General features: G+C 37.8%; 1 protein-coding gene across 11 annotated transcripts in view; it reads right to left on the bottom strand.

The window, feature by feature from the left end:
* Positions 1-19,501, bottom strand: part of PHKB (phosphorylase kinase regulatory subunit beta) — a 216,033-nt gene that overhangs the window by 46,998 nt on the left and 149,534 nt on the right. For all 11 annotated transcript variants that reach the window (XM_032614033.1, XM_032614023.1, XM_032614024.1 and 8 more), the window contains 6 exons: positions 10,890-10,945; positions 10,283-10,376; positions 5,551-5,634; positions 4,727-4,831; positions 3,501-3,583; positions 3,204-3,294 (listed from right to left, as the gene is read on the bottom strand). In XM_032614033.1, coding sequence (XP_032469924.1) covers positions 3,204-3,294; positions 3,501-3,583; positions 4,727-4,831; positions 5,551-5,634; positions 10,283-10,376; positions 10,890-10,945 — 513 coding nt within the window. The remainder of the gene's footprint in view (positions 1-3,203; positions 3,295-3,500; positions 3,584-4,726; positions 4,832-5,550; positions 5,635-10,282; positions 10,377-10,889; positions 10,946-19,501) is intronic.

The following is a 19,501-nucleotide window of genomic DNA, read 5'->3' as shown; positions in this document are numbered from 1 at the left end:
GAAACTATCAAACTCTTAGAGGAAAACATAGGCAGAACACTCTAAGACATAAATCACAGCAAGATCCTTTTTGACCCACCTCCTAGAAAAATGGAAATAAAAAGAAAAATAAACAAATGGGACCTAATGAAACTTCAAAGCTTTTGCACAGCAAAGGAAACCATAAACAAGACAAAAAGACAACCCTTAGAATGGGAGAAAATATTTGCAAATGAAGCAACTGCCAAAGGATTAGTCTCCTAAATTTACAAGCAGGTCATGCAGCTCAATATCGAAAAAACAAACAACCCAATCAAAAATGGGCAGAAGACCTAAATAGCCATTTCTCCAAAGATATACAGAGTGCCAACAAACACATGAAAGAATGCTGAACATCATTAATCATTAGAGAAATGCCAATCAAAACTATAGTGAGATATCATGTCACACTGGTTAGAATGGCCATCATCAAAAAATCTACAAACAATAAATGCTGGACAGGGTGTGGAGAAAAGGGAACACTCTTGCACTGCTGGTGGGAATGTAAATTGATACAGCCACTATGGAGAACAGTATGGAGGTTCCTTAAAAAACTACAAATAGAACTACCACATGACCCAGCAATCCCACTACTGGGCATATACCCTGAGAAAACCATAATTCAAAAAGAGTCATGTACCAAAATGTTCATTGCAGCTCTATTTACAATAGCCAGGACATGGAAACAACCTAAGTGTCCATCAACAGATGAATGGATAAAGAAGATGTGGCACATATATACAATGGAATATTAGTCATAAAAAGAAACGAAATTGAGTTATTTGTAGTGAGGTGGATGTACCTAGAGTCTGTCATACATAGTGAAGTAAGTCAGAAAGAGAAAAACAAATACCGTATGCTAACACATATATATGGAATCTAAGAAAAAAAAATGTCATGAAGAACCTAGGGGTAAGACAGGAATAAAGATACAGACCTACTAGAGAATGGACTTGAGGATATGGGGAGGAGGAAGGGTAAGCTGTGACAAAGTGAGAGGGTGGCATGGACATATATACACTACCAAACATAAAACAGATACCTAGTGGGAAGCAGCCGCATAGCCCAGGGAGATCAGCTCGGTGCTTTGTGACCACCTAGAGGGGTGGGATAGGGAGGGTGGGAGGGAGGGAGACGTAAGAGGGAAGAGATATGGGAACATATGTATATGTATAACTGATTCACTTTGTTATAAAGCAGAAACTAACACACGATTGTAAAGCAATTATACTCCAGTAAAGATGTAAAAATAAATAAATAAAGATTAAACAATGCATTAAGTGAAAGACTCATAAATGAGCTGATTAAAAATTGGAGAGCTGTCATTTTAGTCCATGTTGTAGATATAAACAAAGACTTTGCTGCTTAGTGATGGGAAGTTATTATCCGTTGCACTGACTTTCAAAGTGCAGTGTTGCACGAACTCGTGGTCCAGCATCTGTACTGTCAGAATTAAGCCACTTGCGCTGTATACGTGAAAATAATATGTGCTGTTGTAAGTATCCTGGACAATTTGATAATGTACTATTTTATTGTCTTCTGAATCTGCATCGGTAGAGAGAGACAACTTGTGAAACAGCTGTCCCAATGAGAGATGTTTCTGATAATATACGGCACAGTGCAAAATCCCTGGCTCCCCTCCCCAACCCTGCTCTCAGGACATGGAAGCAAAATGTATGTCCTTCAAGCAGAAGGCTAGATGTTTATTTTCTGGGGAAACTGAAGAGCAGAGGAGAGAAAAATCTTCAGATATTGGCACCTGGGTCTTCCCCAGCAAAAAGGGCCTTTGCCAACAGACTATCTTACAAGTAAATTCATCATGACAACGATCCTTTTTCCCAAACACACAGCTTCCAATGAAGTTTTTATTCTTTCACTCTTAAAAATGAAGGGATAGCTAAAGATTACCAGACATCTGACAAATGTCTCCAACATGAAAGATTGAGCCCCCCAAAACAGAGAAAAAAACCCTGAAAGAGATAATGTAGAAAGGAAAAATTTCCAAAGCTCTCTAGTTAATGTTCTCAGAAGGATAAGACAATATATAATACCCAGGAAAGAAAGGACAAGATAGCAAGAAAGGGAAAATTAAAAACATGACAGCAAAACACAAAACTCAACAGAGGAGCTACATGATAAATAACAAAGAAATTGCCCCACGAAGCATTACAAAAAGACAAAACAATAAAAAATAAGGGGAAAAGATAAAAACTTAGGTAAAAATCAATCAAGTATGCAAAATATTAGGTTGGCCAAAAGTTTGTTTCTGTAATATCTTATGGAAAAACCCGAATGAACTTTTTGGCCAAGCCAATACAGGCACCAGTGAATGATTATGTAAACATGCCATTTACCACATTACCTACACAGGTCCCTCTTTATAAATTTTCCTCTTTCTTACTCAATATTGAGTATCTACTACATAAAAGACTATGGAATGATCACAACTTTTTAAAGGAAATAAGTCGATAATGGACTACAATTTGAATAGTTTATGTTAAAGGTCATAAAAGGATATTAAAAAAGATAAGTATCATTTCTGGTCTGAGTGATTCTGCAGAACTGGTCTGGTTTGGTAAGACTTCAAAGCCCAGTGATGTTGAAAGAAGGAAAGCTACTCCAGGCAGAGGAAATGGAGTGAGCAGAAAGGGGCAGAACCTCACAAATTTGAGAACACAGTAAGTAATCTGTATTGGCTGAAGCAGAAAGAATGTTTAGTAGGAGATCATTGTGGGCAGAGAGGCTGCTATGGTTATAGGGAACCACAAAGGGCTTCTGTTATTTAGGAGCTATGAAAATAATGCTGTAAAATTCTGAGTGGAACAAGGATTATCTCCAGGTTGGATGTCACTGTGTGGTAGGGAACAGAGCACTGGACCAGGGAGTCAAAGAACCTGAGCTTATACAGCAGGTCACTTCACCACTCTGGTGGACCCCACCTTCCTCAAATGCAAAACTGAGGTCAGAGATGATCTCTTAAAGTCTGAAATTCTGGTGGGAAACCACTGCAATTGCTCAAGCATCAGATTGGAGGGATCAGATAAATGGGGTGATGGCAATAGGAGCGGGAAGGTAGAGAATAAAACCTTCAGACAAAAACCTTCCACAGAATATAATTAAGAAACATAGCTGTATCTGTGGACTAATTGTGCTGGAAACAGAAACACTGAAATTCAGAAGACTACCTGTAGACGATCAACGTGAACTTTGACTCCTCCAACCACTCCGTTCTTAAAAGCTGCCAGCATATCTAATATGGGATTGAATCGGCTACCTCTGAAAAATATAAACAGATAAACAAAATGTGCATATTAACAACTGAATGAGAAATTAATTATCTAGTACTAAGTACCCTTTACACACGCAAAACACTCTGTCACACGCTGAGATGGATATAAAAATACAAGGAGGCCCTGCTTCCAAAGGGTTCACACTGTTAATTGTGATGAGATGCATGCACCTCAACTCTTTCATCCACCTACCTTATATTGTCTTCCCGGATGAGAACAAGGAAAAGTGGATGTCCATGCATTTTCCAGTATTGCTTAATAAACTGTAGTGCATTCTATTAAAACATAAGAATGAGGCAGGATGTAATGGCACAGTATCTGAGCTGATCAGGATGCTTAACCATTAGTGGCAAAGAGCCAACAAAACTATTCTATATCAAGATAATTCACAATCAAACCCTGGATAAGATAGACTACTTAGGGGTAGAAATGTTCTAATACATACAAGTTAAGCTAGAAACCATTTTGATTTTAAACTTCGTTCTTAAAAATAGTCAGATCACACATGTTTTAAGGCTGCACCGTGCCCCCCCCTTTTTTGAGGCCTAATAAATACAGTTCGAGAATGGTCCCAGGGAAAGAAAATCAACCCAGGGTTATCATCCAGAAGATTAATTCTCACTCCACGTTACTGTAGATTTATATTACAGCCGGTAGAAGAGATTGGGGTGAATCTATACAGACCATTGGAAACATGAAGAGTTCTTTATTTGACTCAATTTCTATTATCATTATCATCATCATCATCATCCCATCAAAGACATACATTAACACTTCACTATGTGCCAGGCACTATTCTGAGGGCTTTGCATATATGAACTCCTAATCCTCAGGACAGCCCTATTCAGTTACACAGAGAAGTTAACTAACTTGCCCAAGATCACAGAGCTGGTAAACAGTAGAGTCAAGATTTTAACAAATGAAATCTGGCTCCAGACTTCATGCTCTGGGCCATGACCCTAAGCTTTTCTACTCTGTAAATGGAAAAGGGAGTGGAGGAGATTTTAACTGAGTGGGTATAATGAGTTAGGTGAGGTTTTACTTGAAATTCTTCATAAATAAAATCATTTTGGTAACTCAACTTTTGTTCAAAAAGGGATAAACTTACTATCGTATGAACATCGTTTCCAAAACAGTTCCCCCTCTGTTTTTACAACCACAGTATATACCCTTTAGTTCCATTTGTAGAAGGTAGACAAGTAAAGTCATACAACTTTATATAAAACAGAATACATCTATTATTCTAATGCTGCAAGTAATTTAACTCCCCAAAGCTATGCAGATGTTGTTTTACTTTCATATTTGATACTGTATTAACCCAGTATCATAGACCCAGGAGCACTTAATTTAACAACATACGATAGAAATCACTAGAAACAAAGTCATCCCATTTCAATTAAAAGGTGTTCTGAAGCTACCTTTATGTCATCTATCAGCAGTAAAACATCTTGAGACATGTAGAAATCACTTAGGTCAAAGATGATAGGGTAACAAACCACAGTCTTTCCTAGAATGCGATAAATCTGTAAAGGATAAATTTTTAAAAGAAGAAAAAAATATAAACAAACAAATAAATAAAACAGACCAAAGGCAAAGGTACAGTATTATAAGTCCTAATAAAAATTAAAACTGATGTTTAATCCTGAATAAGCAAACAAAATAATCTTATAAAATCTACATAATATTAAGAAGGTACAGCTTCTTGATTGACTCAGTATGCTAATAAAGTAGTCCGCCTCTACTATAAGGGAAAAAGCCTCCGTTTGAGTAAACACTACTATAATCAGGTATCTTACAAGACTCAGAAACAATAGAGCAGTGAGATGCTTATCTATTTTTAGAAGAGTTCGTGGTATCACACAAAACTAATTTTTTTTTTTTTTTTTTTTGGCGGTACGCGGGCCTCTCACTGTTGTGGCCTCTCCCGTTGCGGAGCACAGGCTCAGGACGCGCAGGCTCAGCGGCCATGGCTCACAGGCCCAGCCGCTCTGCGACATGTGGGATCTTTCCGGACCGGGGCACAAACCCGTGTCCCCTGCATCGGCAGGCGGACTCTCAACCACTGCACCACCAGGGAAGCCCCCAAACTAATTATTGATGTTTACTTGTAGAAAATAATAATTCAGATAATTAGCCCAAGTATATGATGAAACGTGAGAATGGATGCATAGCAGGTCAAACATCATTCCCGTCTGTGGTATTACAATCTGAACACTGCTCTACAAGGAAATTTCATGAGTACCTTTGATGTACCGAGGCAGCCAATGGGCCTATCTGGCCTTCCGCAGAGTCCTAATTTTTCATTGATCCCCAGATGGAAATAAGCCTGTAAGACACAAATGTGTAAATCAGAGCCAGACAAAAATTCATGCTTTTCCTTTTTTGCCCCCTTTTCCCCCCTCGACTAATGTCCTGCTAATTTCTGATTTCTCCAGAGAAAAAGAGGCCAGGGAAACTTTATTCAATGGACTTGTAGGAAAACAAGCCAGCTAATGACATCAACTTAGATTTTGGGGCACTGGGAGATTTGAGAGCAAAACTTTTGCAGATCCATTTAGCAACATTCTAAAATTTGACATTGTTCTTACACTGTCATGTCATGAATTTATAACTTGCATGGCTCTATCTGATTCATACAAGCACACAGAGAAACAAATGCTTCCTCTGTGATAAAAATTTTGGCTCTTTAAAGTTTTAAAAAACAGGGCCACATAACTTCGACCAGATTCCCACCTTCAAGTATTTCCCACCAACATGGAAATGTCTTTACTGATTTTTCCGATTATATGAATTTTATGAAAAATTTAATCCACATGCTACAAGTGAATGGTCCTGTTACTCTCGTAACCCCTTAGGCAACAACTATTTCACTTTGGTATGTGTTAAAAGGAGTGTAATTTATTGTGTGATTCCTAAGAAACACCAGAAGCATAAGATAGGGTTATAGATTTTTAACAGTGCATAGATAAATACCCATATCACATACACACATACATGTATATATATTTACATAAATGGGTTCATATACTATATAATCTGGTGTTCCATTTTTTTAAACTTAATATTGTTTTTCTACAAAGTAAAAACAGATAAACTTGGAATGAACTAGGGGTTAATTAGTGCCAGAGCCGAGCACTTAATCCAATCAAGAAGTCTCCTTACCCTATTTAACATGGATCCCCTGATGAAGGTAGCTCCCAATTTTTAGTTATTTCAAAACCAATTCTGTAACCAACTTTGGACAGTATACGATTACTTCTTCAGGATAATTTCTTAGACTTGATGAATCAAAGAGAATATACATTCTCTTTCAAACATACTGCCAGGTTGGTCACCCTCCAGAAATAATGGACCAATTACTTCGACATTAAATGTGCATAGGCCATTTTTGTCATTCTCTTGAGTCACAATGACATTTCATTTTAGTTTTAAACAACTGTATTCAAATATTTTGTGGTGGACCATTTTCCCATATACTTAATAGCTATTTGTATGTTCTATGCACTTTGTCCTTTTTTCCCCTGTCTACTGGGCATTTGTCATTCTTTTTCATTTGTAAAAGATCTTGGTATGTTAAGAATATTGCCGTTTTATCAAATATTTTATTCAATTTGCTCATCTTCAATGTTGTGAAATGTGAGAATGACTGCATAGTAGTTCAAACATCACTTCAGCATTTGGTATTTCAATCTAAACATTTTTCTGCTAGGAAATTTCACAAGCACCTTTGATGAGCCAGGTTGTTTATGCTACCTTCAATTATATTTAGTTAAATCTGTCAATCACTTCCTTAATCGCTTTTTGGCACTAGTGTTACTCTAAGAATGGACTTCCCCTCACAACAGTTGTAAACTGTTCTCCTATTTTTTTTAGTGATTTTATATCTAAATCATTAAAAAGATTTAAATCTTTAATCTGTCTGGAATTTATTTTTGTATCTGATGAGAGGTAGAAATCTAACCTAATGGAAAATCAAACCAACTGTCTCTACACAATCTACTGATTATCATTTGAACTGATTTCAAATATCAACCTCAACGTATACAAAATTAATGTCATCACCAGAGCTCTCTGTTCATTCTGCCATGGTGCACACATGTATGTCAGAGTTAGCTGTCTCCTTCTCCTTCTGCATTGAATGTTCCTAGAAAATAGCGCCCCCTGAGTTGGCACTGTGTCTGGCATACAGCTGGTGCTCAGGAAATACTCAATGGATGAATGAGGGAGCAAGTGAATGTCCTCCTGAGCCACATGTGCTGTGCATATTAATTCTGGAACAGCAGTGGTTTTAGACAAAGTCCACTGGCTATAAAAAGTACTCTGTAAGCATTATATAGCATTGTATAGCTACACTGAAACTACAGTGCACAGCACTAGATGGAGACCACTTTCCCTTACATTAATATTTACGTCTAAACTACTTTAGATTTCTTCTTTTAGGCAAATGATTATATTAATCAACCATGCACAAGTTAAAATGTACTGATCTAGGCAGATTTAAAGGAAATCTTTAAATACTACTCTATTACAGTAAAAGAATTTTCCTTAACTTTCTGAACCATGGTGGAGAAGGTCTATGACAATTAAGTAATCAGATGCAGAATGCTCACTGAATTCTAGGGTACAGATAATACCGTCCCTACATTGTACACATTCACACCATTTAATGCTCTGAAACACATAGCAGGGACCAAACCACCTGGAAGTACAGAAATACTTCATTCTACATCTGCAGTGTATGCAGATCTCCCATGAGGCAAATCAAACCACAGTTACCACATTATGAAACATTAACCACACACAGTGAAAGCCTTACCCTCAGCTGTCTGCCCTCACACCCTCTTCAGTGGGCTGAAGGAGGGTGCAACTTCTCAGAAGAGAATAAGCAGCCACTGGCATAAGGATATGTGTATTAACTAAGATTTGAGGGAACATTTTCACTTTTAAAAGGTAGACTATAAGAAACAATGTAGTCGGCAGTATATCTTAGAGGGTGAATCCCAAAATGCAGCTAACTTGAAACACAGAGGCTGTAGCCACAGAGAATTTTCCATTCTGACACGTGCACAGAGAAGCTGGGCTCCTGGTCACAAATCTGTCTTTTTAGCCACAACACACACCCAAATTGTAAATCATGCGTTAATGCCATCTTTAAAACAACAAAGTATAAAATAAGTCAGGACCTGTTATAAGTCTTCACTTTGTAACAGAATGCTTCCTACCACCTCTGTGACTCCTCAGCACCTTGTACTAACATCTATCATAGCACCGATCAAAGTGGATTGTCATTAACTATTTTTTCTGTCATCCCAACAGACCCAGAGGTCACTGACTGAGAACAGGGACAGAGTCATTTTATCTGTGTGCTCCACACAGTACTCTGCACAGAACAGGTGTTACGATGAATGAATGAATAAAATGCCACATTCAAGTTATTTGGAGCCATGTTGGTCTCTTAAATCTTGATTGCATGTTGTCTGGTAGAGTACAGATGCTACCAGAAAGAGGTACTAATATACATTAGGCCTGAAGATACAGATTCAGGTTAATTTGTTTTGAGAGCATGTTTATCAAAGAATAATAACCTTTGTTACCATTCTCTGGAGCTTTCAGTGAGAGGCCATAAAAGTGTATCAGCAAATACAGCCTGCACCTGAATGATAAGTGCACAGTGTTACAACCTTAGATTTTCTGCCCTTCCATACAGCCTCCTCTCCTTGCCTTGTGGATCCTTACTTCCCTCCTGGCCTCATTTAGCCTCTTCTACAATGAAACCTAGCTTTCCATCGTTTACTTCGTAGTGTGATTTTAAAGTGTTACCTACTCCAGGGTTCCTTGCATTTTTAGCCATGTCTCTTTAATCGAGGGGGAGAAAAGAGCTCTAATTTGTTAAGGACTTTTGAAGAGCTGGTGCTCTGGGTGACCTAACGCCCAGGTTCTGGTTTTGTTGCCAATGCATGAAGTCCAGTCTGATTAGCAACAACTCTGGGGCCTTGCATTTTCCCTGCAATGTGCACCTCACTTCTCTGAGCTTTTATTCTTTGTTGTAACATCAAGGTTTTAATCAAAAACATTTTTATCAGCTTAACTGACTCAATCTTGATCACTTGAGAGAGACTATTCTAAACATTTCCACCAAACACTGCAGACTTTGTTCCTGTACTGTTTTTTTTTTTTTTTTTTTTTTTGGCCAGGCGGCATATGGGATCTTAGTCCCCGAGACCAGGGATCAAACCTGCGCCCCCTGCATTGGAAGTGCAAAGTCCCAACCACTGGACCACCAGGGAAGTCCCATTCTTGTACTGTTTTTAATGATTACCAAATAAAAACAGTGGTTTAAAAATAATTAGTGGAGATCAACAATTTCCCATCCCTAATGAGCAGTAATATTCCTAAACTCAGGCATATGCTGCAGGGCAGTGCATACAAAAGGCCTCAAAAGTCATCTTTTAATCCAATCTAATAGGTATGTAACTGCATCAAATATAAATTCAGATGTCACTTTATAATTATTTTGAGACCCAGCAAACCAAAGAGGGTAGGAATTACTTCAGACTCCAAATAGTAAGGCAAGAGAAAAAGGGAAGTAGTTACTACCAACAATATTTAGGTGAGAAGATTTCTTTAATAGTTAATAAAAGGGAAAATAAATCAAATGTAAAGGTTAATTTTATACACCACTACTAAAATTAAGGCTGATTTGTTATTTAAGTGGTCAGTCCAGGTTTGTAATAGACTTTAGCAAGGAGCAGAAATCAACAAGACCTATGAATATAACACACACACACAATGCAGTTGTGTTTCAGTAACAGTGTCTGATAAAGTGGGTCTCTCAGCTTAATCAGAAAGACTTTGGATCAATGACCCTATCTCAGAATTGGATTTTTAAATATGCTTCTTGACTATAAACTAAGTCTAATCATTATGCTCTAGTACCTACATAAAGGAGACAGTAAAGAAGCAGAATCACTTACTTTCACGAGCTCCTGCTGGGCCCAGATCTGAATGGGTTCTACCTGTTGAGGAGTCTGAGTCTGAATACCATATGTGTTGAGGAAAACTTGAAGGCTAAAAAACACAGGGAAAAAAAGAGACATTTTCAGTAATGCATTTATATGGACAATGGCGAAGGAGGAGGAGAAAAGGGGAAAGACTATGCTAGTCTGGAGCACACTATTCATTTGTTAATGTCAGCAATATGTCATCTGCACTGGAATCCAGAGCCCTCTTGGGTTCTTCACAAAGCATCAGCTGTGAGCTTTGGGGGCTGCCAGAGAGGTAAGCACTAACTTGGGGGATCCCCATAATCTGTTTGCATTAATTTCTCAAAACTACACAGCAGGCAACACTGGCACTGGTCACAGACTTTAATTAATATTAACACCAACTAAAACAAAAGTATTTTTAAACATGAAAAGAATGTTATTCTGGCACTTAAAGTGACATTAGTGACATCCTTGAAACCCTGTGAAGGGGTCTATGAAGTTAATTTCTACCACCACACTCAATATTATAAGCCTAAAGCAATCAATCCCCTTCCCTCCCCCTCCAAAGAACACGCCACCCATCTGGATTTCATACCGTTGGCTTTCTGCTATGAGCGCTACATAAACAACCAAATCATTTTCCAGTGGGCCCTGTAATACAGAATAAGGGAGGGGGGAAACATTTTAAAAGATCTGGTCATCATCAACTATAATGAGAATCAAGGACAATATTAACCATCTCTGAGCAGTTCATTAAGATGATGGACACCAGCTGGCTCTAAGCAGTTGCCTCTCTTTCCTTGCTCTCCACTGCCTACTAATCAATTTGATGGTGTAGACAGAGTAATGGAACACCAAGGAATGGAAAGCCATAAATCTCACCACTACTGGAGGGGCTAGTCTGTCAGGGCTATTTTGAATGATGTGGAAGAGTAGTTTGGGGACCGAGAGTCATTTTCCGTCATTTAACTATGAAGGGAAGAGTGGGAACTAAAAATAAAAACCTAACTTACGTATTCTCTAAAAAAATGACTGTGAGTTAAAGCCGTTCATTTGACATCTTCACCACATAAAGCTATTCCCTTTCTTGTTAGCCAATTTTCCTTTGGCACCTGATACATCAAAACAGCTTTATTCTAATATATAGCTTCTACGGTAGAGAATGCACTACCCAGTTGACTATATAATTACCACCGTGTTAGTTAAATACAAGCTGTTGGGCTTAATAGTTCTAATCAAACATAGTGTTGGACATTTGCTACTTTTTGTGTGTGGAAAAGATTCACTATAGCATATATTATGCATAGCTAAAATGAATCCAATTTTGAGCTTGTATATAACTAACACAGAACATTAAGAAGCACCAATAAATTACAGTATTAGGAAGCTCTGAAAATTGTGATCAAATATAATTTCTTCATAGTAATGAATCCAACATTCCCAATAGTATGCTGTAAAACATTTGATTTACTATCAGTCAGTTCCTCTCTATGGTATTCAATATGCCAGTAGAATTTATGTATGATAGAAGGCAAGAAATACCAGAATACATATATCAGCAGTAAGTAACATACAAAGGATGGTTCCCAGACTTATCGTGAAAATGCCATTTCAGGCAGTCTTCAATGTGATTTAAATGAATATATGAGGAAAAATATAATGGAACAACCTCACAGAAATAAATAGACATTAAAAATGCTATAAATTCTATTTTTATTTGATAAAGACTTTAAAAGTTGATGTTACTCAAAAGGATGAGAAAAAGTAATTATTCAGAGTCTCGTCAAGATTTCTAACAAATGAAAACATTAAGCTTCATTTTTCGTGGATGGAATCTCCCATTCATCAAAAGAAGTAACCTTAGAGTGGGCCATTATCTATAATCTTCAGGGCAATTAGAGCTTTTAAATAAAAAGCAAGTGAATACATATATTAGAATGCAGATGTTATTCCACTAACAATAAATAAGGCAGCTTACAGATCCTAATTGGTAAACTGGTTTCTTCTTTTTGAATCACAGGCCTGTTTAAGACAACGTTGTTTCTATTTGTATGACTGAGCACTCAGATCTAAAATGCCCATTACACATGTTGAATCATAGTGAGCATCTGATTAGGAGACTATTTGATGGTTGAAGAACTCTTTCATTTGAAAAGTCAGCATTTAGGAAAGTTCCAGTTCACAAACCATCTACCATAATGAGCTCAGGCCTTTAACACCAGCCCAAGCGGGACGCTTCACCCCATTTCCACCCACAGAAAGAATTGTGCGTGGCCGGTCCCACCCCAACAATTTTCTTCCTTTCACTGACAAAGTTGGAACTATCTTTTCTCTATTTTCATAATTTTCTTCAAACCTCCAAAATTACTGTCTAAACCAATGAAGTCTCTCTGAAAACTGCCTAATAATAAGTAATAACTTCTATTTCTGAATGGTATTTTCCTTAATAATATTATAATATTTTCTGCTTTTAGGTTCACAAAGTACACACACACACACACACACACACACACACACACACACACACACACATACTCAAGCCCAGTGTGGTACCAGTGCTCTCCATTTTATAAGCATGTATGCACTTATTCATTTGACCAATAGTTAAGACATACAAGAATCCACACTAGACTCTGATATTACAAGATGAATACAACCCAGTGCCCATCCTTGAGTTTAGTCTATTGCAATAGATAGATAAGTTTTCAAACGTGTTTATTATCACAGAAAAGTATCCCACTGATATCTTCCTTTGCCAGTATAGATCTACCTGGTTTAAAAAAAAATGGCTGAAAGACATTACATTATATGGATGTGCCATAATTTATTCAAGCCATGTTTATTTTGATAACATTTAGGTGGTTTCCAATATTTCGGAGAATCCTGAGGATTCAGGGAGAACAAAGTGCCAAGTACAGTATTTGAAACATAGTAACAATAAAGGGCACGAATATTTCCTGCAGCCGTACTTACAGTTTTCACACCTATCCTAGGGTAGCTGCTTTCTCTTCCTTGTTGAGATTTGCTGTAACATCTATGTTGCCCTAGAATGGCTTCCACCATTCTAAGACATTAGGGCCATCCACTACCCCATTTTTATGACTAGTTCTTCACTAAATAATTCCAAACATCCTTTCAAAGAAATCCTCAGATGACTTACCACCTTCCCAGTTTTCCCTCCCTTTATTTCTCAAACATAGACTACCACTATTTCCTTACTTTCCTTGTCTCTGTTAGCTCTGTACTCTGCCATCTATCCTGCTTTGCCTTTGAGATGGAAATCCTTACCCTTTAAGTCCTTGTTCTTCTATTCATCTCACTTCTTTCTCTCTCTCTTACCAAACTCATTCACTCTGGTATCTTTCATTATCACTTCTAAGCAGATGATTCCATATCTATATTTCTAGTCTTGAACTTTCTCTTGAGTTCTATCTAGTTCCCACATTTTTAACTGCTTTCTGGATATTTTCTTTTGGCTATTTTCAAAGTTAATAGGTCTAAAACTCAACTCCCTTATCAACCCTACCTCTACCTCAGATAGACTCACTCTAGCTCAGAACCTCTGAACCACCTTTGACTCCTCTCTTTTACCCTCAATATCCAATTTGTCACCAAAATCCTGTTAATCCTTCCTTCATAAAATACCTTGCTTGAATCTTCTTCTCATTTCATTTCTATAGCAACATTCAGGATTGAAAAGTAACAACAATAGCAACAATCACTTTACAGAACATCGTACATTCTGTGTGTGAGGAGGCACTGATCTAAGTGCTTTAACAAACCATCATCCCCATTTTACAGGTAACAAAAATGAGGCACAGAAACTTTAAGTAACTAATCCAAGGTCATAAAGCTAGTAAATAGCAGAGCTAGAATTCAGATTCAGGCAGTCTGACTGCAGAGTCTGTGCTCATAATCACTCACTTACTCTGCCTCTCAAAGAGTGGAAAGAGGGCAAGTTTTAGAAGTGAAATACCCACAAAACAAGTTCCATTCTTGTCACTTCCTCTCCCATGATCCTGGTTATCTAATAGGAGCCTTAAACTTATCATGGACAAAACTGAACTACTGATTTCCATCCTTAAATTCACTCACCCTTAAAGTATGTCTTATCTCTCTTTTTTAAATTTTATTTTTTTCTCTCTTTTTTTTTTTTGCGGTACGCGGGCCTCTCACTGTTGTGGCCTCTCCTGTTGCGGAGCACAGGCTCCGGACGCGCAGGCCCAGCGGCCATTGGCGCACGGGCCCAGCCGCTCCGCGGCATGTGGGATCTTCCCGGACTGGGGCACAAACCCCTGTCCCCTGCATCAGCAGGCGGACTCTCAACCACTGCGCCACCAGGGAAGCCCTAAATTTTATTTTTTAATTGAAGTATAGTTGATTTACAATATTGTGTTAGCTTCAGGTGTGCCACAAAGTGATTCAGTTATACATATATATATATTTTTATTATTTTCCATTATAGGTCTTTACAAGATATTGAATATAGTTCCCTGTGCTGTACAGTAAATCTTTTTGCTTATTTATTTTATGTATAGTAGTTTGTATCTGTTAATCCCATACTCCTAATTTATCGCTCCACTCTCTTCCCCCTTTGGTAACCGTTAAGTTTGTTTTCTGTCTGTGAGTCTGCTTCTGTTTTGTATATAGAGTCATTTGTATAATTTTTTAGATTCCACATATAAATGATATCATATAATATTTCTCTTTCTCTGTCTGACGTACGTCACTTAGTATGATATTCTCTAGGTCTATCCATGTTGCTGCAAATTGCAATATTACAATGTTTTTATGGCTGAGTAATATTCCATTGTATATAGGTACCACATCTTCTTTATCAATTCATCTGTCGATGGACATTTAGGTTGCATCCATGTCTTGGCTACTGTAAATAGTGCTGCAGTGAACACTGGGGCACATGCATCTTTTCGAATTAGAATTCTTGTCTTTTCCAAAATACATACCCAGGAGTGAGGTTGGCTGGATCATATGGTAATTCTATTTTTAGTCTTTTAAGGAACCTCCATAGTGTTCTCCATAGTGGCTGTATCAGTTTACATTCCCACCAAGAGTGTAGGAGGGTTCCCTTTTCTTCCCACCCTCTCCAGCATTTATTATTTGTAGACTTTTTGATGATGGTTATTCTCTAATAAATAGCAAAGTTGGGCATATTTTCATGTGCCTGTTGGCCACCTGTATATCTTCTTTGGAGAAATGTCTATTCAGCCTTTTGCCCATGTTTTGGTTGGGCTATTTGTATTTTTTTTTATTGAGTTGTATCAGCTGTTTGTATATTTTGGAAATTAACCCCTTGTCGGTTGCATTGTTTGCAAATATTTTCTCGCATTCCATAGGTTGTCTTTTTGTTTTGTTTGTGCTTTCCTTTGCTGTGCAAAAGCTTTCAAGTTTGATTAGGTCCCATTTGTTTATTTTTGCTTTTATTTCTTTTGTTTTGTGAGACTGATTTAAGAAAATATTGCTACAATTTATGGCAGAGAATGTTTTGCTTATGTTCTCTTCTAGGAGTTTTATGGTGTAATGTTTTATATTTACGTCTTTAAAACATTTTGACTTTATTTTTTGTATTTGGTGTGAGGGAGTGTTCTAATTTCATTGATTTACATGAGGCTGTCCAGCTTTCCCAACACCACTATTTCTTATCTCTTTAAGATGCCATACTGTGCACTCATTTGATCTGGCCAAAAATGTATAAGTTATCCTTGATTCCTCTTTCTCCTTCAAACCTCATAACCAGTAACAGCTAAAACAAACAAAAAAGACAACACTTATTGAACACTGTGTAGCCATATTATTTACTGATCAAAACACCCCTATTAGGTAGGTTACTACAATTATGCTCATTTACTAAGGAGAAAACTGAAGTGCAGAGTGGTTAAAAAACTTATCTAAACATCATATAGCTAGTAAGTGGCAAAGTAGGGATCCAAATATGGGCAATCTCATCTGTCTCTTAAACATTACAGTGTACTGTATGACTCTCTAATGCACGGCTAACTCACCAATAAGTCCTATTGGCTCTACCTCCAAAGCACATCTCAAACACACCACTTTTCTCCAACTCCACTGCTACTACCACTCTACTCAAAGTCACCATGATCTTTCACTTGGTCAACTAACTGTTCTACCTACCTCAGTCTTACCCCACCATTCACACAGTCTATCCTGCAAACAGCAACAAGGATGGTTTTTTAAAAAAGTGTAAATCAGACCATGTCACCTCCCCCACAACATGCATACACACAAACACCCTGTTTAAAACTCTCCACTGTCTTCCTATTGCCCACAGAATAAGAACCAAACTGTTTACCACAGCCCACAAGTCCCTACATAATCAAGCTCCAGCCTACTTCTTTCTCGTTCCCTCTCCTCTCCTTCACCATGTTTTAGCCAGACTGGGTTCTCTCCACTGAAAATGACAACTGTGTTCCTATCTCAGGGCCTCTGTACTTACTGCACTCTTGCTTGGAATGTTTTCCCTTCAGATTGTTGCATGAGGCCCTCTTGTTATACAGGTCTCAACCATCATCACTTCCTTAGAAAGGCCTTCATTTTCTACTGTGGCCAGCCCCCCTCTATTACTTTACCTTATTTTGTCTACTTCACAGTACTTGTCATCTCCAGAAATTATTTGGTATTATTTACTTATATATTCACTGTTATTCATCCCCACCAGAAAACAATTCCCAGAGGACAAGCACTTGATCTATCTTGTCTATTGCCTAGAAGAATGCCTGGCACACGGTACGTGCTTACTGTCTGATGAATGATTGCCTAGGCAAGTTTCTCTATGTTCTTCTGTGCTTATCTATAAAATGAGAATAATGCTATTTAGGAGGCCTAACACATAGGCAGAGGATCAAACAAAAGAGGGCCTATAAAAATATTTACAAACTTTAATCTGCTAAACAAATGATATTTATATTATTCTTTGTTGTGTGACTATATTAATTAACCTCTCTAAGCCTCAGTTTCTTCATGGGTAAATTGGGATAATAAAAGTATCTATAGGGTTATGAGGATAATACATAACATACATAAGCATTTAACAGTGTCTGGCATATACTCTTTTTTTTCAATGTAATATACATGCTTTTTTAAATTGAAGTATAGTTGATGTATAATATTATATAAATTATAGGTGTACAATATAGTGTTTCACAATTTTTAATGGTTATACTCCACTTAGAGTAATGATAAAATATTTGGCAAATACTCTTAAGTGTTTAAAAAACATTAGCCCTTTTATCAATACAGTAACATGACTACAATCCTGGATCACTGTTACAGGCTTTCTGGACTTTCTGCTTCACACTTGTCTTTGCCCATATTCTGTACTTTATGGTTAGGGAAATTTTCTTGTATCAGTGATTTTCACAAAGGAGGTGGTGAAAGAATATTTGTTGAATGAATGAAGAAATGGGAGGAAGGGTGGGTAGGTGAGTAACAGGCATATTTCTGTCATGTTTAGGACATCACTTTTATACTCCAAAACCAGTATTTCCCAAATAAAGCCCCAACTTCCTGAGGACCTTTACAACTTCACTTCCACCTGCAGTTCCCTGTCTTAGAACACTCCACTAAAAAAATAAAAAGCAGTTCATCATGTCCATCTCAAGTTTCTGTCCTCTGTCCTACACTTGGACTCTTCTTTCTGTTTCTTTCTGCTTATCCAGTTCCTGGCCCACTCTTTCAACCTAGTCTCCTCCATAAAGTCCCCCAAACATCAGGATGCCAAGATGTCTCTGTCTCTATCAGCAAGAGCAGGTGCTGTCTGCATGAGTCACTTGCCATCTCTCTGCCAGGGCTTTTTTCATGTTTATGAGTGGTCTGTATAATTACAGAGTGCACCCTTGACGGACGCCTCATGCTCTTTTCTCACTTAGCACGTACACAGCACATTATACCAAAAGAAGGCAGTTGGCACTCATTCGGTGGTCTGGAAGAAAAATATTTTTTTAAAGTATTGTTACATTTTTATTAGCAATATACAAATCTTCCCTTGAGCATAAAGGACAAATATTTGCAAATATGAACACGATATGTTTAACAAAGGGAAAGAATCATAACTAAAAGTATACATATTTTTATAAGCTATTAAGGATTGTACAAGTCATTTAAACTACATGATTCAGGACCAACAACGTGTAGTTGAAAATATTCTGATTTAAAACTTTCATTTCGGGGGCTTCGCTGGTGGCGCAGTGGTTAAGAATCCGCCTGCCAATGCAGGGAACACGGGTTCGAGCCCTGGTCTGGGAAGATCCCACATGCCGCGGAGCAACTAAGCCCGTGCTCCACAACTACTGAGCCCGCATGCCTAGAGCCCGTGCTCCGCAACAAGAGAAGCCACCGCAATGAGAAGCCCCCGCTCGCCGCAATGAGAGAAAGCCCGCGCGCAGCAACGAAGACCCAATGCAGCCAAAAATAAATTTAAAAAAAGAACAGAACAAAAAACCACTATCATTTCTATAAATGAATAAAGTCATATTGGGTTTTTTAACAGTTTTTTAAATTGAGATAAAAAACCACATAACATGGGCTTCCCTGGTGGCGCAGTTGTTGGGAGTCCACCTGCCGATGCAGGGGACGTGGGTTCGTGCCCCAGTGTGGGAGGATCCCACATGCCGCAGAGCGGCTGGGCCCATGAGCCATGGCCGCTGAGCCTGCGTGTCCGGAGCCTGTGCTCCACAGTGGGAGAGGCCACAACAGTGAGAGGCCCGCGTACCACGAAAAAAAAACCAAAAAAAACCCCACATAACATAAAATTTACTACCTTAATCTTTTTTTTTTTATCTTAATCATTTTTAAGTGAACGGTGGAAGAGAAACTTTTATAGTGTAACTTGCTGGTGAGCTGGGCACTACCTGTATTAATATTGCAACCCATCTTGCTCAAAATTTAAAACTATGGTAATTAAAACACTGCATGTACATCTGTCTAGATTCTAGTTTTCAAATTATCCAAATCAGGTCAAAGTAACAAGGCTAGGAGATTTTCAGCTGGGAGCTATAAATAAAACAATATAATACAACTTTCAAAGGGTATACAGAGAAATTTAAATGTGAATGTACCCTAATGGTTTTCCTTCCCCTTGTTCTTTTTTTCAATTTAATTTTAATAGACAATTAATTCATAGGGTTCAAGAATTTTTAAATTATGAAAAAGTTTTCAGTGAAGTTTCTCTCC

The sequence above is a fragment of the Phocoena sinus genome, chromosome 19, assembly GCF_008692025.1.
Source record: "Phocoena sinus isolate mPhoSin1 chromosome 19, mPhoSin1.pri, whole genome shotgun sequence".
In the NCBI taxonomy this organism is placed as follows: Eukaryota; Metazoa; Chordata; class Mammalia; order Artiodactyla; family Phocoenidae; genus Phocoena; species Phocoena sinus.
The sequence above is the reverse complement of the archived record's forward strand: the minus strand, read 5'-3'. Positions and strand labels throughout refer to the sequence as shown.